Raw genomic sequence first — 23123 nt, 5'->3', positions numbered from 1 at the left:
TTGGATTGGGCAGGCGGTGCATATGCTTGGTCGGATGCCCATGTGGCAGCGCCTTTGGGCATTGGTTTCGGCTTCCTCGCATTGTTCTGCATTTATGGTGGGTGGCCTCCATTCCTTCCTCGGTACTCGCACAGCGCGACAGACTAACTGATCTCAACAGAATGGAAGGGTCGATCTGATGGTTTGGTTGCCCACGTCTTCTTTAAGGGTTCGCCGAACTTCGCACTGTCTGTCTTCGCATTCGCGGTCGAGGGTTGGCTCTTCTACAGTGCTGTGAACAGCGTGACGCCTCAAATCGTGCTGAATCTCGGGTTCCAAACCAATGCCTGGAAGATCTCCATCAGGCAATTGTCCTACAACTTGGTCACCCTATTTGTTTCGATCCCAATCACGTAAGCATTGCCATTGACTTTGGGTACACAACCATGACTGACGTGATCTCAAGTTTGTACGCCACAAAATACAAGGATCTGAAATCTCCATTGATCTTGACGTTTATCATCTTCCTAGCTGTGTAAGTCCAAAGAATGTTGGGACAAATGGAAAATTGCCGCTAATCAAGAACAGAACAATTTGTTATGCGGTCATCACTCCGAACATGAACAAGGCACAGATTGGTTTCAACGTGCTTTCGGGTATCGGTCAGTCTGGGCCATTGACTCTTATCGTGGCCCTGATCCAGTTCACTGCACCACACGCCTTCCTGTCCACGGCCACTGGTCTCGGGTTTTCTGCTCGAGCAATTGGAGGAGCGTTTGGATCTGCCGTATTGGATGCCATCATCAATGGCAAATTGAAGTCCTATGACACCAAGGTTGGCAATGCAGCTGTACAGGCTGGCTTACCTCAATCTTCCCTACCAGCGTTGTTCCAAGCTCTAGCCACTGGTGCTGGGTTTGGAGAAGTCAAAGGCTTGAACAGCACCATCCTGGACACGACCATGGATGCAAGCCACTGGGAGTATGCTCACGCATACCGACTTGCATGGGCGAGTATCATCCCCTTCGTTGTCCTGGCCTTGGTGGCAATCTGGTTCCTGAAGGGTGTGAAGGACTTGATGACTGAGAAGGTGGAAGCCACAGTGGAACATGTCAAAGCTCCAGAGCTTGACAAGGCCTAAGGAAAGACTGCAAGATCGTACTGGATGCCGTAGCCAGTGGTGGACGAACTCAATTATTCTCGAATTATGCAGACGTACACGGACAAAATGTAGAGGGGTTCCTTGCCCCGGGCTTGATACGTGTAGCTCTTGACCACCTAATATAACTTACATATGAGTCGAAGCCCCCTGCCCGGTACTGTACAACATCATCTTGAAACGCAAAACAGACCGCGTAAACAAAATGCCCGAATGAGTTCATCGCGTGGACTATTCGTTCGAGTTTCTGTGGAGTATGTCCCAGCGTACAGTAGGACTGTAGAGCGACGTTTGACATTTCGCACGTGACGAGGCTCAGCCACAGCCTTGGGCCAATTAATTCCCTCCTTTTTCTCACTCTTTCGCCGGTGATTAAAAGTGGCCGAACTCTGCATAATGGCAATTTCGCCAACAACTCCACCTTGACCCAAGCATGTCCCTGGCCCAGCAACTCCTGTCTCTCGTTTTGCTCTCTGTCGACATCCACTCACCTTATCACCTCGAGTTGCTAGCTCACCATTGGATCCCATCTACGAGATAGGCAAGCCTCCCGGTGCAGTGACATTTACTCGAAGAGAGGCCTTTGGAGACGATAACCCTGGCCAATCGCGGATGTTGTCCGTGTTGATTGGCGTCGATGAGATTGTTTATCCCGACGCCCACTGTTTCCAAAATCGCCTTGTCCAAAACCTTGTCACATGGAAGGGCCTGGGTCGATGGAAATCAGCTTTTTGCGAGGTACGCACAAACACGACCTGGGAAAGCATGTGGGTTTCGAATTGTTGATTGAGGCTCTTGGATAAGAGTTTCGTTACGGTAAGCTAATTAGAAAACGAATCCATGGGATCCTCCCTGGTTCCTGGACATGTAACACTGTTGTTACTTCCTGCCTTTTTGTTCCTTGAATTGTTCTTTCTTCTTGCTTTCCAAGGATGTGATCCGAGTTGCTCTTGCTACATACTCCCCTTGTCGTTTGTCTTTCTTTTGCTTTTTTGGTTTCCGAGATCTGTTGCACTCACTCGTTTCGTGCCTCAGTATCGTCCGCTCGTTTTTTTGAGAAAGATTAGTTTTGTGCCTGTTTTGTTTTCAGCAGCGAAAGCCAAAGCACGAAAAACATACCAGACCTGAATTAAACGCCTCTGGCGACGACTTCCCGCCTCCTAAAGAACTCCTCGAATCTTTTCGACCAAAAAGGCAAAAGGGAAAAATCAAACAAACCGACAAACTCACCACGCTGGGGGCGGACCATATCAATCATGGCAGGTGTCCGCGACCCGGCCTTCTGGCGCCGATTTTCGATGGCGGTACACATGGATGAAGAGAAGGGGAACATGTCTGACTCGAGGTCTACATCTACTTCATCGTCCAACGGCGGATTAAAACATACGTACGTGGCAGGCGAAATATTGGACCGGGAAGCATGGAGAGCAAGGACTAACGATTCATGACAGTGCCACATGGCTCGAACGAAATCGAAAGAAGCAAAGAAGAACGAGAATCGTAGGCTGGTTAATAGCTCTGAGTTTCCTTATTGTTATTGCCGCCGTCGTCCTGGTCGTGTTATGGTTTTTGAATGTCGGTCCGTTCAAAAACTAGCCAGCTCGATCAATTCGATCTGGATTCAGGATGCCTTCCGAGCACAGATTCTCACACCAGCGGCCGCCTTACAAATCGAATATTCTGTTCTCCAAGTGAACAAATCCACGACTGAAGGTTTCATGGGAATTGTATTGTTTTTTCCAAATCAACAAAGGTTCGCTCAACATGAATATACTGCACGCATCATATTGAACACTCTTGCGTGTTGAGCTCGTGGGAAAATCCCTTCGCTGTTGAAGGTCAGAGTTGAGGTCGAGGCAGAGGATGAGAAGGATGGACAGAGGCAAGCAAAAGACCACCAGCGTGCAAGAAGGTGGAATTGTATCACGACATGACGCGAAACACGTTACTACACCGGCCCACGATAGATGGCCGATAATAGACATAGATGGTTATTATTCAAATATTATCTCGGTCCCCTTGGGTGCTATAGACAACCTAATGCTCGGGTTTTGAAAAGAAACTAATAGTGAAAGAGATAGGATTGATCAAGATGCATTCTCAAGTGCTATCTAAATCTCTTGCCTACAAGCGAATCGAATGATGTCCCTATCGGACGGGGCAGGGCATCCCCATCTCAAATCTCAGGTGATAAGGAGACCTCATGTTGTGGCCAACGTGCAAAACACGAAGTACACTTGACAATACCACAGACTTGCCACGTGTTGCGTGTTCTCACGTGCGAGTCCCTTGGATCTTCGGGACTGGGATCGGTGCGCACAAGTTGATCAACCCACCCCAGGTTAAGGTGGCCACTGATGTCTTCACATCCTGTGAGTTTTGCCCACTCTTCAGATGCGCGATGCCTTTAGTTGCCGGAGAACAAAACTTCAGAAAACAACTTTTCACGTCGGACCGAATACGCAGGATTCTTATCCTTTTGATCTTCTTGAGAGGTCGCGTTCCATCCGTATTCGATCCCGTTCCCGCGCAGGGTATTTAGATAGTTGAGTGGTACGCATCTTTCGAGAAGTTGTTGTGAGGCTGTATCTCTAGTCGAGAGTCCTGACCTTTCGAGTATCACAGAGACCAATTTTATTTTTCTTCCTCTCGCTCTGAAGTCCTATCCATACCAATGGGTTTTTTTTTTCGGGCTGACCGCGGGCACTCAATATCTCTTCCTCGTGGGTTCCGGGGACGGGCTTCTGGTGACGCTTCGTTCGTCCCGACCTCTCTCCTTCAACCATTTCTTGGTGCTGAGTTCGAGTTCTCGGTCGAGTTCGGCGCTAGGTTCTTTACGGTGGATGAAGTTGCAAAACCCTCCTCTGACGCATCCCTCGCCGGAGTTGAGTCTACAGCAAGCCTCTCTAAAGTCGGTGACGGGGCTGAGTTCGCAGTAGACGGGGCGCGCGGCGTACCACCGGCCGTTGAGGGCGTCGCAGGCGGCCTGGGCGCTGTCCTCGTACTTGAAGCGGGCGTAGACGTTGCCGATCAGGTGGTCGTTGTTGTTGTCGCACACGACCACCTCCTCGATCTCGCCGTACTTGCACATCTCGCACCACAGGTCCTCGTAGAAGGCGTCAAAGTGGTTCTGGAGCTGTGACGGGTTCATCTTGTTCTTCGGGTCGTACGCCGGGTTCTGGTACAGGTTCGGCATGAGGATCGTCTGCGAGTATGAGGGTTTGACGTGTTTTCGCGAGCACCGGTCGCCGTGCCGGCACGCGCCGATCTTGTAGTAGAACGAGCAGTTGACCTTGTCTTGCTCCGTGCCGAAGATGGAGGCTAGGTAGTTGGCCATGGCTGAATGATAGGCTGGTAGACGGTTTTCGAAATGGAGTGTGAGAGGTGTGTGTTGGTGTGTATGTTCACAAAAGTAGCAGTTTCTGAGATCTGCTGAAGGATTGAATCAATAAATGCGTCGTTTCTGCTGTGGGCGGAGAGAGTGGTGGCAAGAGGAGTGGACTATGTACTCCGTAGAAGAAGATGCTTTTATCGACTGCGAGCGAACGAAGTATTAGCGTGAGAAGGCGAAAATCACTTGGTACGCGACGTGTCATGTGACTGGGGCAAAACGAGGCTGTCTAGAAATTTCCAAGTTACATAAGCGAGGCTGAAGAATTTGAAATACAACTACAAGATCAAGATAGCAATACCTACCAGGGCGTATACAGGACATTTTTGAGAACTAATCAGTGTATCACAATTCAGTGTTGGAGATTAGTACTCGTATGTAGATGGTATATGAGCGCAGCCGAACCTTCAAACCGCCTCTGGCGCTCAAAGTCGTCAATACGACTTGGGGACTGTTTCGTTTTGTCAGCAGGAGTGAGGCGATCTTGTAGCCCGTATCAATCTTCAGCATACAACTGTGTGCAGTGAACTCGCTCCGGAACAACCTTTGCGCGAGATCCATTAATTCAGGGTTTATGTTTTTAATTCCTCAAATTTTGTTCAACAATGGGCAAGAATCCATGCCATCACTCCTTCCAGTATCTGGCCTCTTTCTAGGACGGTGGTAGTGACTGTCAAGCGCAGGTCTGGAGGCGTAGAAGCTCTACAAGTATCTTCCTAATTCGTTCTCACCCCCTGTAACGGGACTTGGACAGGATCATAGCGGCGATCAAAGTAATGCCAGAGAGTGGTGATTTGGTCATGGATTCAAACCCGGCGTTGACCGCTTCAAAAATCAGTTCGCCTGGTTTTCTAATCCCATGTCTTCTCCTTCGGGAGGGACATGGGAGGAGTTTTTGTCATTTGATGGATTTTTTCTTCTTCTTTTTTTCCCGTTTTCTTTTGCGGTCTTGAACTTCGCCATATTCTGTGGTGTGTCAGTCATTTCCGGGTGTCTTACATCTAGATAGTTTAGTGAATGTGAGTGGTTCAATCCGTTGTCGGTGACTAGATGTCTCAGTAGGGCACCTGGGGAGCAACCAAGTGTTGCAAGTCCCTTGGATGCCAGCATCTAACTGTAGACAAGCATCAATACAAACGTCCGTCGTTGCAGATCAATCTCCAGGGCAGGCATTTTATTTCTTGAGTATCGATTCAGCATCGAGTCTGACTCGGTACTTGGTTTCGGCCTTTCTTGTGCACATCGACCGTGAAAGCAAAGGCTCACCACTGACAAGTCTGCTCGAACTGGCCCTTGATACTGTTTGCAATCGTCGCATTCAAGTCCTGCTCATGTTTCACAGCCTCGCCGTGGAGTGATGTTGTTGCAAGGCTGGATGTTGAGGTCAGACCACTCTGGGCTGCCAAGACCTTGAGCTCTCAGCTTCGCAGTGGCCAATCATCAATAATCTTTCTAAACTGCGTCTTTGACCAAACCACCTCCTGCTTTCCACAAGGTCTTTTGCTTCTTTGCAACAACTTCATCCCACTCCACTCCACCTCGAATCCATTCACCATGTCGGTAGCACGCGCAGCCTTCTCGCTGGCTCGCCGTGTCCCTCTCAGTTCCGCCCGCGTCGCCCCACGATCCTTCGCGACTGTCGCAGCTCGTCGTATGTCAACTGATCCTTCAAGCTCCGAGACAGCACTTTTTGGAGCGGGATAAAGACGAATGGATGTGTGCTAACGATGGAATATGAGCAGGCTCGAAATGGGACCCAAAGCCAGGTGATCCGGAAGGCAAGCTGCTGCCATTCGAAGGTTCGTCTTTCCGAAAATGACCTGCAGCCAGCTTCCTCAACCAGGAACTGTGCAGGGATGCTGCAAAAGGAACATCAATGCTGATTTTTGCTCCTCTATAGAGATCAAGACTGAGAAGGATCTTCTCCCCCCTGGAGCTGAACCTGGTACCGTCCCTACCGATCTCGAACAAGCTACCGGTCTCGAACGTCTTGAAATTCTCGGAAAGATGCAAGGCATTGATATCTTCGACATGTCACCACTTCCATCCGACAGAAAGGGTATGTCGAAGCTTCGAAGCAGTCCGCTGGCCTTGTTGTGGCAGCAAATCGCTATACGAAAGACGCATGGATCACAAGAGCTGACAGGTTTTTTTAATTCAGGCACTTTCGAAGACCCAATCATCGTCAAGTCTGCTGGTGACGAAATCCAAGCTGGTTGCACCGGCTCTCCCGCAGATTCTCACATTGTGAAGTGGCTTGTGGTATGTTGTAAATCGATGTGTTTTGGTTCAGACCATTACCTGCCGCGGCCTTTGCAATAGATTTGCTAACCCACCGACTTGCTCCAGCTTTCCCGAAAGCGACCATTTGAAAGATGCAACGAGTGCGGCAGCTGCTACAGAATGGACTACGTTGGACCCCCAGATGACCCGCATGACCATCACCACCACCATGGCTATGAGGAGCCAAAGACCATGGCTGACTACGTCAAGCCAGAGTACTGGTACAGATAAGGCGATGGATGTCAGCTGAAGTCGTTAAAAGAATATTTGGGGGTGTTTTGTACATAAGGTGAATTTGAGTCAATCAGACCTTGAAGAACAATTGATTGTGTGGTGTGACAACGAGAGCTCTCGCATATTTTCCCTTCTGTTCCTGCCTTATTGTTCAAGTATAGGCTTGCATATGCACGCACGACAACTATATATAACGCAACAGATTCGTCTTGAAAATTGCAACGATGTGTCCAAGCAATAGAGCCGCAAATTGCAATGAATGGACTCGACCTAGGGACCTGCAATTGCCTATCAATCAGCGGGCAACTCTCGAGGCCTAGCATTTCAGCCACAAGGGCCAGACCTCGAATCAGAGAATACCGCTCCGGCTCTACTGAATCTACATTTTGACACAAGCGTCGGTTTGACGGCACAAGACGGGCTTCTCCATGCTCAAATTGGAGATGAGATAAGCTGGAGAGGGGACGGATATGCGAGCCCTCGTGTTCCTTGACTCGAAATGGTACAAAGAGAAATATAAACCTAACCCCGACCTTTTGCCTCGGAACTCCTCAATACACTACATCTGTTGCGTGGAACTGATCTTCACATTACAGGACTGCATGGTGATCCTGAGTTTACAAGCAGCGCAATGCCTCATGCGACCGCCGCAGAATACCAACACATACAAGTGACTGAGCTCGCGCCCACTTTTGGCGCCGAAGTCTCGGGCATCGACTTTAGCAAACCTGTCGAACCGCACGTGTTTGCCGAAGTGCTAGATGCGTCGGCCAAAGTACGTGCGCTACTGTGCTATAGTCCCTTGGTGGTTGTTTCCCTATCTCAATCTAGACACTGACCCGGTATGGGAATTTTTTTTTTTAGTATGGCGTTTTAGTATTTCGCAAGGCCGGCCTCGACGATGAGCGACATGTCGCATTTAGTCGGTTATTTGGCGAATTGGACGATGTGAAGCCGTACCTCACACTAGGTCGCAAGAACCGATTTCCCTTTGACGAATTATTCGACGTCTCGAATCAAGAGGACGACGGGTCCATAGTCCAGATTGGTAGTAGGAGAGAACAGATGGGGAGGGTACGGATATGCATTTGTTTGTTTATTATTACCACACCCATTTCCCACCACCAACAAGATTTACTCGTGGCTGTTGCGGAGCACAGACTGATACCACTTCTGACTTTTTTGTCTGGTAGGGAAACTCCCTTTTCCACTGCGACTCTGCCTTCAACCCCCGTCGGGCTGGATACTCTTTGTTGAGGGCGCACGAGTTACCCCCTCCAGGCCACGGAGGCAACACGGAGTTCGCAGACACGCGCACGGCGTTTGCCGAGTTGCCCGACGCGCTCAAGGCTGAGCTCGTCGAGAACGACTACGTCGGCGCCAACAGCCTCTGGCACAGTCGGCGCAAGGCGTGCCCCGAGTCCGAGTACTTGGCGTCGATGGACCCGGAGGCGTTCCCGTTCGGACGGCACAAGGTCGTACAGCTCCACGGACCTTCGGGGAGGACGAACCTGTACATTGCCAACCACCTTCACCATCTGGAGCACCCGGACGGGACGCGCGTGCCGGAACCCCAAAGCACCGAGTTGATCGAGGCACTCCTCGACCACGCGACGCAGGAAAGGTACGTGCTGAGCGTGGAGTGGAGGGACGTCGGGGACCTGGTTTGTTGGGACAATACGGCCGTCATGCACAGGGCGGGCGAGGGAACCTTCCAGGGCAAGTTCAAACGGGACATGCGTCGGACGACGGTTCACGATGGGAGTAGTAGCGCCTGGGGCATGAATGAGAGGTCGACAAAGAGGATGGGGATGCCTTGACGGTGGTAAGAGGTGGAGACGAGAGAGACTCGACTGATTCGTAAAGATCCAGTGTTATGGAACGAGTGGTGGAGACTATGAGATTGTGAGGGATGAGATATGGACATATGGATATTGAACATTGGGACTCGGGTAATGCAGTATCACACACGTCTGGATGAATGATGAATGCCACTTTATTTTCCCCCATACCCTGCGACTCCTTGCCTGCCCAGTTGTCGGCTGGGATGTCTTTTTCGTGAATGTCTCTGATGATCATGTAGACTTTTCTATCTCTCTGTGTACAGTAGACAGACTAGACGGGTTCGGAACATCTTGCGTGAGTCTCATTCGTCTCTTTTTTTTCTTGATCCAAGAGACTCAGACAGATCATGGGTCTCGGAAGATGTTTACTTGAATTCACATATGCCTTTGAACACCTTGGATAACATCAGATGTGACAGGTCAGTGGACTCGTACTTTGTCCGATCCGAGAGTGAGGAGCCCAGTGAGTGCCTAGAATGCTGAGTCTTAGCCGAGTGCCCGGAGACGGCCTAATTATATTGGAGGTCCGTCTAGGAAATCGCTCGTGTACATTATCAGGTCAACCCCCCTACTCGTGGCTGGTAGTAGGATCCCAACTACAAGGGGCATAAGAATTGGGCATGTCCAGGCTCTCCATATCTTCCTGGTCCAGCTCGAAGTCGTAAATGTCGGCATTCTGTTCGATCCTGGTCGGGGTGACGCTCTTCGGCAGCGGCACGTAGCCCTTTTGCAAACTCCAGCGTAACAGGACCTGTGCCCACGTCTTGCCGTGCTTCTTGGACAGGGACTTGAGGACCGGTTCCTCGGCACGCTCCCCTCTGACGATGGGACAGTAGGCCTCGACCACGACGTTTCGTCCCTTGGCCCACTCGACGATGTCGTTACGGGGCAACCAAGGGTGTATCTCCCACTGGCCGACGTCGATCGTGCCCCCGACGCCGGAGGTCTTTATGTAGTCCTCGAGCTCGTCCAGGTGGTGGACGCCGTAGTTGGAGACGCCGATGGAGCGGATCCTGCCCTGCTTCTGGGCCTCGGCGAGGGCCCTCCAGGAGCCGCACCGGGCCTCCTTCCCGCCGTAGGGGGCGTGGATCAGGTACAGGTCGATGTAGTCGAGGCCCGTCTGGAAGAAGGACGACTCGATGGCTTTCTTGGTCTCCTCGTAGCCCATGGCCCTCGGCGGGACTTTGCTCGTGAAGAAGATCTCCTCCCGCTTCAGACCCGACGCCCGGATCGCGTCGGCGCACGGCTGTTCGTTGCGGTACGCCCGGGCCGAGTCCACGTGTCGGTAGCCCGTCTTGAAGGCGTGCAGGACCACCGCCTCGCAGTCGGCGGCGGGGGTGTGGTAGACCCCGTACCCCAACGCCGAGATCTTGTGGCCCGAGTTCATGGTGTACGAGGTGTTGATGTCGAACTTGGTGGCGGCGGCGGGGGCCTGGTGGTGGTGGTGGTGGGCATGATGATGTTGATGATGTTGATGAGCCATGATGCGAGTCTGATTAGGTATTCTCGTTATCGACCTTGTTGATGTTGAAGATGACAATGATGGGATCTGAGATTGAAGTGAAACGAGTCGTCTTAAAACTGGCGATGATCGCATGACCCGAGATATCGAGGAGGAGAGGTTTCCTAACAATGTAAAGTGGATGATTGGTGATTAAGTACTTTCAAAAAGGTCTGTCCAAACTTGGTCAATGAACTGATGAATAGACGATTAAGGCGACCACTTCACCAGGTGTCCGTACACTGTACATCCTTGTTGTACGGGCGTATCGAAGCTTGATGAAGTCAAGGATGATACGACTATTCCGGAAACCGACTAGCGTGAATAAAGGAGGGAACCCGCGGGCGCCCGAATGCTGACTAATGGGTATTAAGCGACACAGGGTTGATATGAGGACGAGGTCGATGATCTCGAATTACTCTATACAATAATATGTCAAGTCTATGATTATATCTAAGATTTACACTCTTCTAGAACAAAACATCATCATCCTATGCTTTTGGACATCCATCCCGAATCTTTGTACACCATTGCTCGCTAGAACGCTCGACACACAAATTAAATCCGACCCAAAATGCTGACTCTCTTTTCAAAAATGTCTAGAAATGGTGATGACTCGTATGACTGTACACCCTGACAAAGTCGTCCACGCGACTCCGATCTTCGCTTCGCGACGCACGGGTGCTGGCTCGTCCCATGTTTCGTTGACTCGCTCTGCTGTTCCGAGTCGCTTGTGCGCTCAATCGACTCATACCAGGATCGCCAGCCTGGCTCGCCTTCTCATCCTCTTCTTCCTCGGCTTCTTCGCGTTCTTCTTCCTCGACATGCTTCTGCTGCTCGCGGAACTGCGCCATAATCTCATGCGCCTGCGCTGCATACTTGCACTTCATCCGAATCGGCTCGCCATACTTGTAAAAGATGAACGGGAACGGGGTACAGGCCAGAGCCAGGAATGCAGGTATCGATGACGCCCAATGAATACCGAGATTTGCATACATCTGGGAGGTGAATAGAGGAAACGCAGCACCAAAGAGAGATCGAAGTACCGAGTTCGCGGCCAAGACTGATGCTGCGTAAATGGTGTACGCGTCGATGAGATAATTCATACAGCCCAAAAAGACCAACACCATGCCGAAGCCGAACGGTGCAGTCGCGATTATACTGACAATCCAGTGAACAGAAGGCCCATTTGTCTATAAAAGATGTTAGCGTCAAGTCATCACAAAGAGGGATTTTGACGAATCTTACCCATGCAAACCAGAATAGGCCGATCGGAAGTGCAACCGAACCCACCATTACTGGAGGTAGTCGTGCTTCGGGGGGAGCATCGCCATCATGTTCCTCTTCGATTCTCGCATAACGTTTGTTGTCGATGATGCTGTAAGTAACGCCGAGCAGCATTCCAACAGCCACACCCAAGAAAGCGAGCCCACCAATGCCTGCCGACCAACCTCGTCCCTGTTGATAGACAATTGGAAAGGCTCCAAAACACATATAAAGAGTTCCGTAAATGATTGCCATGTAGATGGAGATGAGCAAGACGATAGGCTCGAGAAACAACAAAGCCCATGGCCGAGCCAATGATTTTTGGAAGGCAGCTTTGGGAGTCGTTTTGCCCTGTCTTCTTTCCAATACCGAGATATAGACCTTTCCAGTCTTCTTGGATAGCTTAGCAGCACGACGTGAAAGAATGACGGGCGAATAGGTCTCCGGAATGGTCAAGGTGCCGAAGATCCACAAGACCCCTGTGAAACAAGCCATGACACCTTCATTCCATCTCCATCCGATCGTCTCACCGACGAAGCCACCAACGATAGGTCCAACGACTGGACCCAAAAAGGGTGCAGCAGCGAATATGGACATGCCGAGACCTCTTTGATTGGAAGGAAACATATCAGCAATGACACCGCCAGCATTTGTGAGAGGAGACGATCCGAAAGTGCCAGCGAAGAATCTTAAAACGATAAGAGTTGCCATCGAATTTGCACCAGCTGCGCCCGCATTGAAAGCGGTCAGAACCGCGTAGGTACCGAAAAAGAGAACTTGTCGTCCATAAAGCTCACTCATAGGTGCCCTGGTGGGTGGATTAGCAGGAGCTCGACCACAAGATGAAAAATAATGGCCCTCAACCGACCACAGTCACTTACCAGAGTAATGGACCGATAGCGAAGCCCAGCACAAACAAGGAAATACCAAGAGTATAAACCTCCTGACTGACTCCGAAGGTTCTGATGACTTCCTCTGCTCCACCTGAGTATGCAGAAGACACAAATGCAACAGCAAGGGTGGCCAAAGCGACAGTGAGTGTTATAAACCACTTCTTGACCTGTGAGAATTCCATGGGATTTCGAGGATCGTTCGGGATAAATTCAACAATAAAAGGGTCATCTTCGGTGCCGGATCCCGAGTATGGGTAGTTGGCAACAGCATCTGTGATGAGCGACTGACTGGCGACCAGTCTCCAATGGGGAACCTTCTCCCTCGGGTGGTGATACTGCTGAAGCTCTGCTTGCTTTTCGGGATCGGTGCTGGGTCGTTGATTCACTTCGTAACCCTCCGGTGTGGTCGTCGACGTTGTAGATGATGGGGTTCTGGAAGGCGATGGCGGGGCGGTGACTGGAGACTGAGGAGATGCCATGGTGGGAATGTATTCGAGGGCGACACACGTGGTGGCACAAGTCTCCCAAGTCTTTTGCGACAAAGATAGACGATAGAGGAAGGAAAACGTGGTCGGAGAAAATTGCAACCATCATAGTTCTATTATAGGCGGCGCATTGGGCACATGAATATGTTGATGCAGTACGGAGTAAATCCATTGATACAAATGATTGCATCGGTGCACCTTTTCACTAAAGTCCGCATCATTGTTGCATTAGCGCCGATCTAGCGCCACTTGATTCTCCCACCAAGTCATTTCATTGGCTCAATTTCACTAAAGGGTCTTTTAAGCTCATACTGCTGACATCATCCCATGGACTCTCCGACTCGTGGCTTTTTCTGGATCGTTGAATATGGTGCATAATTTGCTTCATTAAAATTTTGTTCGGGCTCAAATTCCCATGTTGAACTCCGAAAAGAGGCTGTGTCCTTGCCGTGTAACCGATCGAAGTCTTTTTCCAGTTCCTGAATATTGAGTTCATGACTTGAAACGATCCAAATTTCTTGCCCAAGTACGGAGTCAACGCTGCCGAACAAGGTGCCACCAAGCAAAGACTCGCCAGTCTTCAGTAGGATGAGTAAACAAATGGACTCCACCCAATGGCGAGGGAAAACGGATTCAAACCCATCCAAGAGCTATCCCAAATATTTGTACACATATCACTTGTTCGAAGGTGAACTAGCACGCCATTCTTCGTTGCTGTTCAGCACTTTATTGCCAGGGTCATCCAGCTGAGGAGCATCGTCGTCATCATCATCGGCAAACTCAAATGATTCCGGGTCCGGTTGGAATGAGCCTGAAGCAAGCATGGGATCTGCTTCAGTATCACCGCTATCACCGCTCTTTACGGCTCTCTTTCCCTTATCATGCTCGTGCAATGTATCGTCGGCCGAAATCTGCAAGTTGTGGTTAGAAACTGCAACAAATCGCCGTCAACACTCAAGCATAAAAGGCAGACACTTACGGATATGCCACGTGGGCCCCAGCGATTGACTTTGGGCTGGACATTCCCATTTGGCTCTCTATTTCCTGCTTCCGCTTCATCTTCCTCTGTCGGTTCTTGGCCTTGCTTGAACACGCGGTTGACCAGCCATCCTTTTCTCAGATCTTCTGCATCCACAACGCCGCCGCCTCTCAGCTTGACTCTTTGTCTCGTCCAGTATACCCACGCAAAGTCCACATAGAATGCCGTTTGGACAATACCGAAGATAACCGAAACTGCATCTGGTTTCGAGGGAGTAAATGCACGGTAGATCCAGTTGAGAAGGTAGAATGCTCGGTAGGAACCCAAGGTAACCAAATAGAACGAGTCAATCACGGTTGGTACAGTCGTTTGGCGCAGGAGGATAAGCTGTGGAAGGACACAGACAGATTCGAGAATGATGGAGAATGTCCAGAGCACTTCGCTAAAGGTACTGCGTGTCCAACCGTTGAAGATCAGTGAGATCAAAGGTGCCGCAATCAGTGATGCGCCGGCTGCGTATGCGCCCCATTTCCAGGCCTTCTCTTGCTCGCGTGTCCTGGCATACACCCTGGTCATCAACACAATGATGTATATGGACGACCAGATATAGAAATTCTTGAGCACAAAATTCCACCAGGATACAGTCGGCGATACCCAAAAGAGGTCTAGATAGCGAGTGCAGAAGACTGCAATATAGAGGATCTGTGTAAGGAGTGAAACGCCTGGTTGATAGCAAGTTAGCTGTAGATGCTTGAATCTCACAACGAGGAGGACCAACCTTCAGCGCTCTTATTGGAGTGAATAGCCCAGATGAGAATGCATTTTGAGGCCGTGTGCGAGACATCGCCCAAGATGCGAAAGATATTGAGATTCATTGTTGCTGCGTAGACATCACCAACTGAGACGAGAGAGTGGTGCCTGTGCGAATGATAAGGGAAGATTATTAGAAGTAAATATCTCTCAGATAAGACGATGGCCTCCAGATAGCCAGAAACGAAAGCATAGAAGTGAAAGCAATCACAGGGAACGACGCAGGCTGCGTTACCTCATCGCAGTTGTTGGAATTGCGCAGCCTGCGTGAGCTGAGACAACGCTCGGAATAGGAGAAACGTAAGTGTCTCGGGAAACCTTCCATATTCAGGCGCGCTTCACTTCTCTATCTTCCTGTGAGTACGAGGAGTCTGGTGTGGTCCACATTCATGTCGACCGACCTGTTACTCCTCTCTTTCCCAACTCATATGTCTGATCAGTCACCGAGCTCTTCGCCATCTATGGTCGGTCTGTACACGTCTACCAAAAGACTTGCATCATAATAACAGTATCTCCTCCCTCCGCGCACTCACGGCGCTTCAGGTTGGTCCGTGTCCATGACTTGTCCAGGCACACGACTCGGGCCGGTCCTGAAGCTGCCAGGCACAGGTCATTGTCATGTGTGCTGCTTCGGCATCACTCTACGGCTAAGTGACGGGCGTATCTTACCATAAGTGCCTGTGCATTCGTCACTTAATCACTGGAATCTATCGGTCAATCGTATCTTCAAGTCCCATGACAAATGCAGAGCCTATTGTAATGGAAGCCTTTACGGGAGCGATGGTTACATGGGACGCACCATTGATCACCGAAGCTATTGAGTGTGTGGGTCAATCTTCATCGGATTTCCACTTGGAGCACATCATGCGACCGTTGCTGGAGACTTCATCATTCTCATAAAGGTTCCCCGAATGTGACAGTGGCTGACATTCTCATGCAGCAATAATGCACGCTCTTAGCCTTCTGCTATCTGATCCTCATCACTCGGCACAGTCTCAAGATGGCGCACTATTCGAGGTTGCTATCGTCTTGGGTGGTAGAACCGCTCTCGGGAGGCACACTTGACGACATGTTGCGTACCTTGCACCTCATCTAAATTCTAGCTTTCTTATCGAGTTGCCCGAAGCCTTCCGATCTAGGCGATGTATCATCCTTTCGCTGAGATTGCAGGCTTTGCTGGGAACAGACTCTGTCGCATTCAACAAGAAATCTTGAAAATGGAGGTATCGATAATGGCTGGTATGCGAGATCGTAGAGGCATCAAGACAGGGATCGCAATCAAATGCACGAATGTGCTATTTGTTTCCGTGATACTGTCCATGACACCTGCTCTAGACAGAAGGATGGTATCACTCGAGGTCTCTAGGTCTGGACCAATGCTTGTTTTAAGATCTTCGACCTGCAGCTACGAAATTTCACCGTTTGCTTTGTTGGGCTCTTCGACCAGAGTCCCAAACGCCTGTTCATGATGCCCTGTGCCATCGAGCTTGCTTACAAAGTCTAAGGCCGCAAGATGAAAGAGTCTCACTGTGCCAAGGTGGTGTATGATGTACTCCAAACTGCGACTGCCACACTCTGCATATGCGTGTCTTTTGGCCCTCGGCGCCAGCGTCTTCGGAACAATAACCGATGCATGCAATGGCGCTTCTATCACACCGGAGATTGACGTGGTAGGCTCATGAGCTGCAGAAGTACATAGGGGCTTGGGCACTAAAACGTCCCACTTTCCGCCCCCAAGATGCAACCAGGTTTTAGCCGACCGCGTTCCCGATGTCAGCTCAATGTTCCGACGCGTCTCGGTCGTTACACCTGACTTCCATTCTCGTCAAGAACAACAATTACAATAGCAACTTCACCCAGCATCAGTTCGTGACCAGCACTGTATCTTCAGTCCCTCCTCAATCTGCAAATGCGCTGAGGTCAAGTAGAGCCTCGAAAAGGCAAGATATGTTGACGTCCAACAGTAAAGATTGGGCCAACCACAAGATGGCAGTGCCAATTTCTCATTCCATCAGGTCAACGCGCATTATCGTCTGCTCGCATTACGACAGCCGGCAGAAGCAGCCCTGCGGGGGCGGGAGCATCGTTGCCATGCGGCATACCCTGTCTTTGAATTGTCAAGTGTGCATGAAAATCGCACTGGTTCAGCCCTTCGACCTGCAGAATGGATGCCCGAACACGACTATTGAATGAGCGTGGCATTCGTGCTGCGAGATTTGCAGTGCCGCAACGACCACAGCACTTCTGGCCAGTCGCTTGAGATAGCGTTACCTCGATTCTGTGGCTCCGCCAACTATGAATTAGCCGCCCGAAGGCTTTGGCGCTTGCTGGACCACAATATGACCCCCAATTCGCCGAACAGGTCTTTAAGGCAGACCTGGGTGAACCCTGTGTCGAGCATGGCGACCCTCCAACATGGAAGTTTTACTCGGAACCCATGGAGGCCAGCATTATGCTTTGCCGGTCGCGGTAGCCATGCCTACTCGAGGTGAGTGTATTCAGTCGCTTCCTGACAAAGGCCAAGGAGCTGCATGGGCGTTTCGATGCCAGACTGGTTGTATGACTGTGATGCCTATCGGCCGATCGACCCTTTCACTTTTCACTTCCGCTACGTCGCCTGTTTGTTGAACCATGTAGCCTCGGGGGTAGGATGGGCTCCTTTGGTCGCGACCACACGACGGCCGGGTCTCATTGCATGAACCCACCTTGTACCCCATCACTCTTCTCACGCCTGTCATGCCTATACCTAGCGTAGGTATAGTGACTCCAGACATCTAATGCAAGCCACCTTGTGCGGTATCAGCGGCTACCCGTCCCCTCACAAAGCCAGACGATCCAACTAAGCCATGGATCAAGTCAATGAATGATTCTTTCATGACCACGGCCATGGCATGGTTGCATAACAACTGAGCCAGCATCAAGTCCGCCTCCGCGTTTCGTCAAGGCAGATTGATTGTGCTTGGTCTCTGTAAAGTGCATATGGATCCTGAGGGTCAAAGAGTCGTAGAAGAATATATGTACTTCTTTGCTCCAAGAGTCACTGCTCCCCCGATATCTCCCTTTTGACTTGCTAGGTGTCTTTCCTCCGCACACAACTTCAACATCGCAATCATTAATCCTTCGTTGCCTCCGGAATTCCGGGGTAGAGGCTGACCAGCATCTTCATTTTGATTGCCATGTGCGATGTCGTCTTCGAGCAATCAAAGGCCATCCTCAAGGTCGACGTCGCAGTCTCTGGGGATGCAAAGGTCTCCGAACTCGTCTAGGAGGGACAAAGTCCGTCAGGGCAAGTTGATTCGCGCATGGACGGATGAAGAGGTTTCTATGCTTGCACCCAACCGCAGATTTCATAGCTGACACTACCCTAGGAGAAGTTTCTGGTTCAAAGCCGAGACCAGAAAATCCACTACAAGGAAATCGCACGGCGACTTGACAAAACGGTCATGGCTTGTCGTATGCACCGTCACCACTTGAAAGCGGGAAGAAAAGGCCGTCGTCGCGATGGCATTGAGGATGACGAGTCAGAGCTTAGTGACACCACCGACGCATCGAACAGCCCTTCGCCATCGGCAATCACAGGTGGAGCGGGCAAGGGGCCACAAGAGCAGTCCCCCAAATTTAACAGTCCTCCACAAAACCTGGCGGTGCGCCCAGCACCATCGCAGCCACAAAGGCTTCCGAACTTCGAGACGTTCATTCGGAACACTTTTCCTGATAGCACTCACCGTCGCACAGCGTCGGCTCCTCAAAACAATGCCAACGTTGCGACTGCGACGTGGAGCAGTGACAGCAGGAGCACAAGCTTTCCTGCCAATGATAGCAGGCATGTGCGGACACAATCCGGTAAGCGACTGCGACAAGGTGAAACTGCATCAACAACTGCTGATAGTTACTGTGCAGGGAGGCCGCAAAATAATACATCACAGAGTTATCAGAGTCCCGAGGAGCGACCAGCTTACAGTCGTCGTCACTAGCAGTAATACCCTTTCGAGCAAGCTTGGTGTGATCGACAGACCAAGCAAACGTGGGCATTATGGCTGTGTGGAGGCTGAGGCTCTCGACTCCCTTCGAAGCACTCTCGCGTTGAAATCTAACGAATCTCCTACTATCACATCACGATCATTATCATTTATGGCAATGTGGATTTTTTTTTATGGCTGCATCGAAAGAGCATTGGGAGGAAAGACGTCGGCATTTTGGTGCACTTAAGCTCGTTTCTGCAGGCCAGGTCACCAGCGGGCCGCCAGGTGGCTAGGCCTGTTCCTGGCCAGCGCTTGGATGGCGCAGAATCACCACCATCTTGGTGGTCTCTCACATCGTCGCTCACGACTGATGTAGCTCGAACCTGGTTGGCGAGGACATGCAGTTGGCCTGCAGCCGACGAGGGCACTGCAGAACAAGGCATAATCGAGAGAGATAGTTATTTAGCGAAGAAGTTGTAATATGAATCACCTTAGGAATCTACGTATATGGCCTGTATTGGGGCATTTGTACATGTGGGCTCGATAGACATCACCGGCTCTCCACTCTCACAACAGCAGCACTATAACGAAAGATGCCGGAAGTTGTCACAGTGAGAGAGGTGTGCACAGTCGAGCTCGAGCTTCGTAGGCGCTGCTGCTACCACTACGCAATGAGGCCTTGGTCGTGGCCCAGGCTGTGGTTTGTACCTGAGACACGGCTCATTACTTGAGTGCGGATCGAGGTCAAATCCTGGTCCATCACTTCAGCGACCACCTGTGATACATGTGATAAGCCTCCGTGGAGAAATCAAGCCAAATCATCCACTTGAATGTCATTGGAATGTCATTGAGGCTATAGTATGACATCTTGGTCATGGCCTATTTTCAGCCTCGTCCAAATCGCTTGTACGGCGCTCCGTGTTGTAAGAATTACCAGCCGGATGAATTGTTTCGCCGATCCGCCAGACGTCGAGTTGGGCGCAGTTTGTCATAACGGCATTCATTCTTTATGTCAATGCCGATTCGGACGGACACTGGAACAGGATAACAAGACATGCCGATATAGGGATACGCAGTTTACATGATTACCTAGATACAACTGAGTTCATGAGTAAGTTGGTGTCAAGACACTGGTGCCATCAGGTTCTTGACCAATTGTTCAAGTCGGTATTCTCTTTCGCTGTGTGTCTAGCTAGATACCACAATTGTTGGATTCGTAACGGGTTGACGCCGCGGACTTTGATCCCTTCCCCACATTTCCCTGATTCCATCTCTCAACAATAGAATCCCATTATTAAGCTACAGTCACACACCTACCGGGACTGGCACCCCTCTTCGTCATAGAGGGGGGGGGGAGACGCGGTAGTTCGAAACAGGAAGGGTAGGTAAGGCATAATTATAAACCACTTTGCCCGGCACCGATGCTGTTTTGAGAGAGCTTCTTTTCACTTATTACCTTCACTTAAAAGACCTCGATCCACACTCCTATACCTTAATTTTCTTTTCCTCAAACCTGAAGCAGACAGTAAACCGTAGACAAGAATCAACTCGGGACCCACCCAGAAAAAACAAAGACATGGCATCAGAGGGACTCAAGGTCGTCTTTGGCGGGGCCGTCATTGGAAACTACGAGCACTGGCAGGACGACAAAAACATCAACGATGCCTTTGACATGCTCCTGGCTCATGGAGCCAACACCATCGACTCTGCCCAGCTCTATGGAGAGTCTGAGAAGAAGCTCGGTGAACTCAAGGCCGGAGACAGGTTCACCATTGACACCAAGTGGCTCGGTGGGTGGACACTCGGTTCGGCGACCAAGGACAACATCGTCAACACGGCCAAGGACAGTATCAAGAAGTTGGGTGTGAAACAGGTATGTGGAATATCAGAACATCGACTTGCGTCTGAAAGAGAACAGAATTTCGGCGTTGTTTTTACTTCCTGTATCACTTGATCTGAAAACTGTTCTGGTTTTGCTGACGTTGCCAAATGCAAAACTCACAGGTCGACATCTTTTACATCCACGCTCCTGACAAGGACAGTCCGATCGAAGAGACGGTGGCCGGGGTCAACGAAGCCTACAAACTCGGCCTGTTTAAGCGTTTCGGCCTGTCCAACTACTCGGCCGAGGACGTGCAAAGGGTCTACGACGCGTGCAAGAAGAACGGCTACGTGCTCCCGACGGCCTACCAGGGCAACTACAGCCCCGTCACTCGACTCCAGGAGACGAAACTGTTCCCCACGCTCCGCAAGCTCAACATGGCGTTCTACGCCTACTCGCCCATGGCCGGTGGGTTCCTGACCAAGACGGCCCAGCAGATCAAGGACGGCGCCGGTCGGTTCAGCGAGCAGGCCCTGGGCGGCATGTACCGGGACATGTACATGAAGGAGTCGTTCCTCAACGCCCTGGCCAAGTGGGAGGTCATCGCCAACGAGGAAGGCTGCTCTCGCGCCGAGTTGGCCTACCGTTGGGTGGCGTACAACTCTCCCCTCAAGAAGAGCCACGGGGACGCCATCATCGTCGGCGCCAGCTCCAAGCAACAGCTCGAGCAGACGCTCAAAGGCTTGGCCAATGGTCCTTTGAGTGACAAGGCCTGTAAGGGCATCGATGAGATCTGGGAGAGCGTCAAGGACGAAGCTCCGTATGACAACTACTCTCGGTAGTTTCATACTCTTCGCGAAATAGATGGATCCGTATGGAGTACGAGGAGAAAAGTAAATCGTCATCCAGAATAGGGATAAAAAATCAATCGATACCGCATAAGACATCTCACTCTCTCTTCGTACATCTTTGATCGATGCTCGACTTATCATCTCTAACCATGTGGCTTTTCGGCGGGGGCGTACAAAATGCCTGTCGATCAGGTACAAAAGATCCCGCATTAAGGCGCCCTACATTAGGTCCAATTACGAGGTAGTCAAGCATTTCCCATAATCAAGCAACCTCCATTGATGATGAACTAAAAGGTACTCTAGGGCAATCATTAAGCGGTAAGCGAGACCTATCGTGTTCCATCCTTTATTCCATCGAACGAGCATAAGGATTGAAGAGGGGTAAGAACTGACGATGCCACCCTTCGGTAGGTGATGACAAAAAGTTTGTTGATTCCTTTGTCATCTACGGAGTACCTGAATAAACACTTGATCAATTCAGACACTTGATACAACGGGTTCAAGATGCCATCTTATGAAACGATCAAGACACTTACGATTGGAAAGGTATGTGATCCGTACAAAGTACCTACTCTTGGTTTATACCGCGATTTGCTCCGGGTCTGGGGGTCATACGGGAGTAACCCCCACAAACATTCAGCATGATTTACACTGGTGCCACTGGGGTTAACATACATATACTCAATCTTACGAGTAACAAATAGGGATGTATCATGCACATCAAAATCGACAAGGAAAAAGCGGATGGTTCTTTTGAAAAATATGTAATGGACACAGTTTACGATGGTGAAGAAGGGTCAGAAGTCTTTGAAGTTCCACCACACTGGCACAAGGTATTTTATTTTCCAATGGATTTTCCCTTTTTTCCCCTCCTTGCAGGACAAAGTGTCTGCAGTGTGTGAAAGAGGAGTGTATGTGTGTATGTGTGACCGCTGATGGTTTGACATTGACATTGACATTGACAATGACACACTCTCGGTAAATGAATAGTATCACGATGAATACTTGACCGTTCTAGAAGGTCGAATCGAAGCGAATCTCGAGGGGAAAGGGAAGACGGTGATCAATGCGGGAGACGAAGCCTTCTTCGTGCCACGATGGCATGTACACAGTATGAAAGGGTTCCAGGGAGAGAAGACTGTGTTGAGAGAGACGGCGGTCCCGGCGGAAACGTGGGGTCTGGGGAAAGCTTTGTAAGTCACACAAACTGTCCATCCCAAAATCGTCGGGAGTGTGTGGAAATCTTGATCTGTTCGAGTCCAGGTATTGAGGCGGGCTGACGTGGTCATTATGTCCTTTGAAAACAGGTTCTTCAATGACGCCCTCGGTCAAGATGGTCGACCTGGGTTTTGGAGGCTGTTGAGAGTCGCGTATGATGGTGACTTGTATCCTCCGTTGCCAGGAGGTATCAAGTTCATTGATCAGGCGGTGAGTATCTTGTTCCTTACTCACTATTAGCACATGTGTCCTGTCCGTGCCTATCTGCATATCCGCTATGCCTAGGTATTTGGGTTCTGAGGCTCTCGGACTGACAGGTCTCGTGCTTGTTTTAGTTTGTCACGGTGTTGGGGTTTATTGCAAAGTTCTTTGTCCAGGCGAAGGAACAGACACTTTGAGTCGGTGTATAGGTGGCTAATCATACCAGCGTCTTCGAATAATATGCC

The 23123-nt window shown here is 50.4% G+C and overlaps 10 protein-coding genes across 10 annotated transcripts; 6 read left to right on the top strand and 4 right to left on the bottom strand.

Moving 5' to 3' along the window:
• Positions 1–2394: 2394 nt before the first annotated feature.
• Positions 2395–2734, top strand: PV06_07875 (uncharacterized protein; the record flags this gene model as incomplete). Its single annotated transcript, XM_016409160.1, has 2 exons — positions 2395–2525; positions 2590–2734. The coding sequence occupies 2 exons, from the start codon at positions 2395–2397 to the stop codon at positions 2732–2734; spliced, it is 276 nt and encodes a 91-aa protein (XP_016260914.1).
• On the top strand, positions 2596–2946 carry PV06_07874 (uncharacterized protein; the record flags this gene model as incomplete). The annotated part of the gene is made up of 1 exon (XM_016409159.1): positions 2596–2946. The coding sequence occupies one exon, from the start codon at positions 2596–2598 to the stop codon at positions 2944–2946; it is 351 nt and encodes a 116-aa protein (XP_016260913.1).
• Positions 2947–3137: 191 nt separating this feature from the next.
• Positions 3138–4667, bottom strand: PV06_07873 (uncharacterized protein). The gene has a single exon (XM_016409158.1). The coding sequence runs from the start codon at positions 4473–4475 to the stop codon at positions 3846–3848; it is 630 nt and encodes a 209-aa protein (XP_016260912.1). The 5' UTR covers positions 4476–4667; the 3' UTR covers positions 3138–3845.
• A 1329-nt stretch (positions 4668–5996) lies between these two features.
• On the top strand, positions 5997–7547 carry PV06_07872 (uncharacterized protein). Its single transcript, XM_016409157.1, has 5 exons — positions 5997–6180; positions 6272–6328; positions 6430–6588; positions 6691–6791; positions 6879–7547. The coding sequence occupies exons 1-5, from the start codon at positions 6084–6086 to the stop codon at positions 7041–7043; spliced, it is 579 nt and encodes a 192-aa protein (XP_016260911.1). The 5' UTR covers positions 5997–6083; the 3' UTR covers positions 7044–7547.
• A 130-nt stretch (positions 7548–7677) lies between these two features.
• Positions 7678–8866, top strand: PV06_07871 (uncharacterized protein; the record flags this gene model as incomplete). Its single annotated transcript, XM_016409156.1, has 3 exons — positions 7678–7821; positions 7911–8120; positions 8240–8866. The coding sequence occupies 3 exons, from the start codon at positions 7678–7680 to the stop codon at positions 8864–8866; spliced, it is 981 nt and encodes a 326-aa protein (XP_016260910.1).
• PV06_07870 (uncharacterized protein) lies at positions 8777–10629 on the bottom strand. The gene has a single exon (XM_016409155.1). It carries the CDS (start codon positions 10485–10487, stop codon positions 9459–9461), a length of 1029 nt encoding a protein of 342 aa, XP_016260909.1. The 5' UTR covers positions 10488–10629; the 3' UTR covers positions 8777–9458.
• Positions 10630–10990: 361 nt separating this feature from the next.
• On the bottom strand, positions 10991–13029 carry PV06_07869 (uncharacterized protein; the record flags this gene model as incomplete). Its single annotated transcript, XM_016409154.1, has 3 exons — positions 10991–11584; positions 11640–12465; positions 12539–13029. The coding sequence occupies 3 exons, from the start codon at positions 13027–13029 to the stop codon at positions 10991–10993; spliced, it is 1911 nt and encodes a 636-aa protein (XP_016260908.1).
• Positions 13030–13709: 680 nt separating this feature from the next.
• Positions 13710–14889, bottom strand: PV06_07868 (uncharacterized protein; the record flags this gene model as incomplete). The annotated part of the gene is made up of 3 exons (XM_016409153.1): positions 13710–13946; positions 14015–14736; positions 14793–14889. 3 exons carry the CDS (start codon positions 14887–14889, stop codon positions 13710–13712), a joined length of 1056 nt encoding a protein of 351 aa, XP_016260907.1.
• A 5282-nt stretch (positions 14890–20171) lies between these two features.
• On the top strand, positions 20172–21570 carry PV06_07867 (uncharacterized protein). The gene is made up of 2 exons (XM_016409152.1): positions 20172–20659; positions 20791–21570. Exons 1-2 carry the CDS (start codon positions 20363–20365, stop codon positions 21448–21450), a joined length of 957 nt encoding a protein of 318 aa, XP_016260906.1. The 5' UTR covers positions 20172–20362; the 3' UTR covers positions 21451–21570.
• Positions 21571–22318: 748 nt separating this feature from the next.
• PV06_07866 (uncharacterized protein) lies at positions 22319–23075 on the top strand (the record flags this gene model as incomplete). Its single annotated transcript, XM_016409151.1, has 4 exons — positions 22319–22378; positions 22450–22652; positions 22767–22887; positions 23013–23075. Exons 1-4 carry the CDS (start codon positions 22373–22375, stop codon positions 23073–23075), a joined length of 393 nt encoding a protein of 130 aa, XP_016260905.1. The 5' UTR covers positions 22319–22372.
• Between the last annotated feature and the right edge of the window lie 48 nt (positions 23076–23123).

This window comes from Exophiala oligosperma, assembly GCF_000835515.1.
Source record: "Exophiala oligosperma strain CBS 72588 unplaced genomic scaffold supercont1.7, whole genome shotgun sequence".
Lineage (NCBI taxonomy): Eukaryota > Fungi > Ascomycota > Eurotiomycetes > Chaetothyriales > Herpotrichiellaceae > Exophiala > Exophiala oligosperma.
The sequence above is the reverse complement of the archived record's forward strand: the minus strand, read 5'-3'. Positions and strand labels throughout refer to the sequence as shown.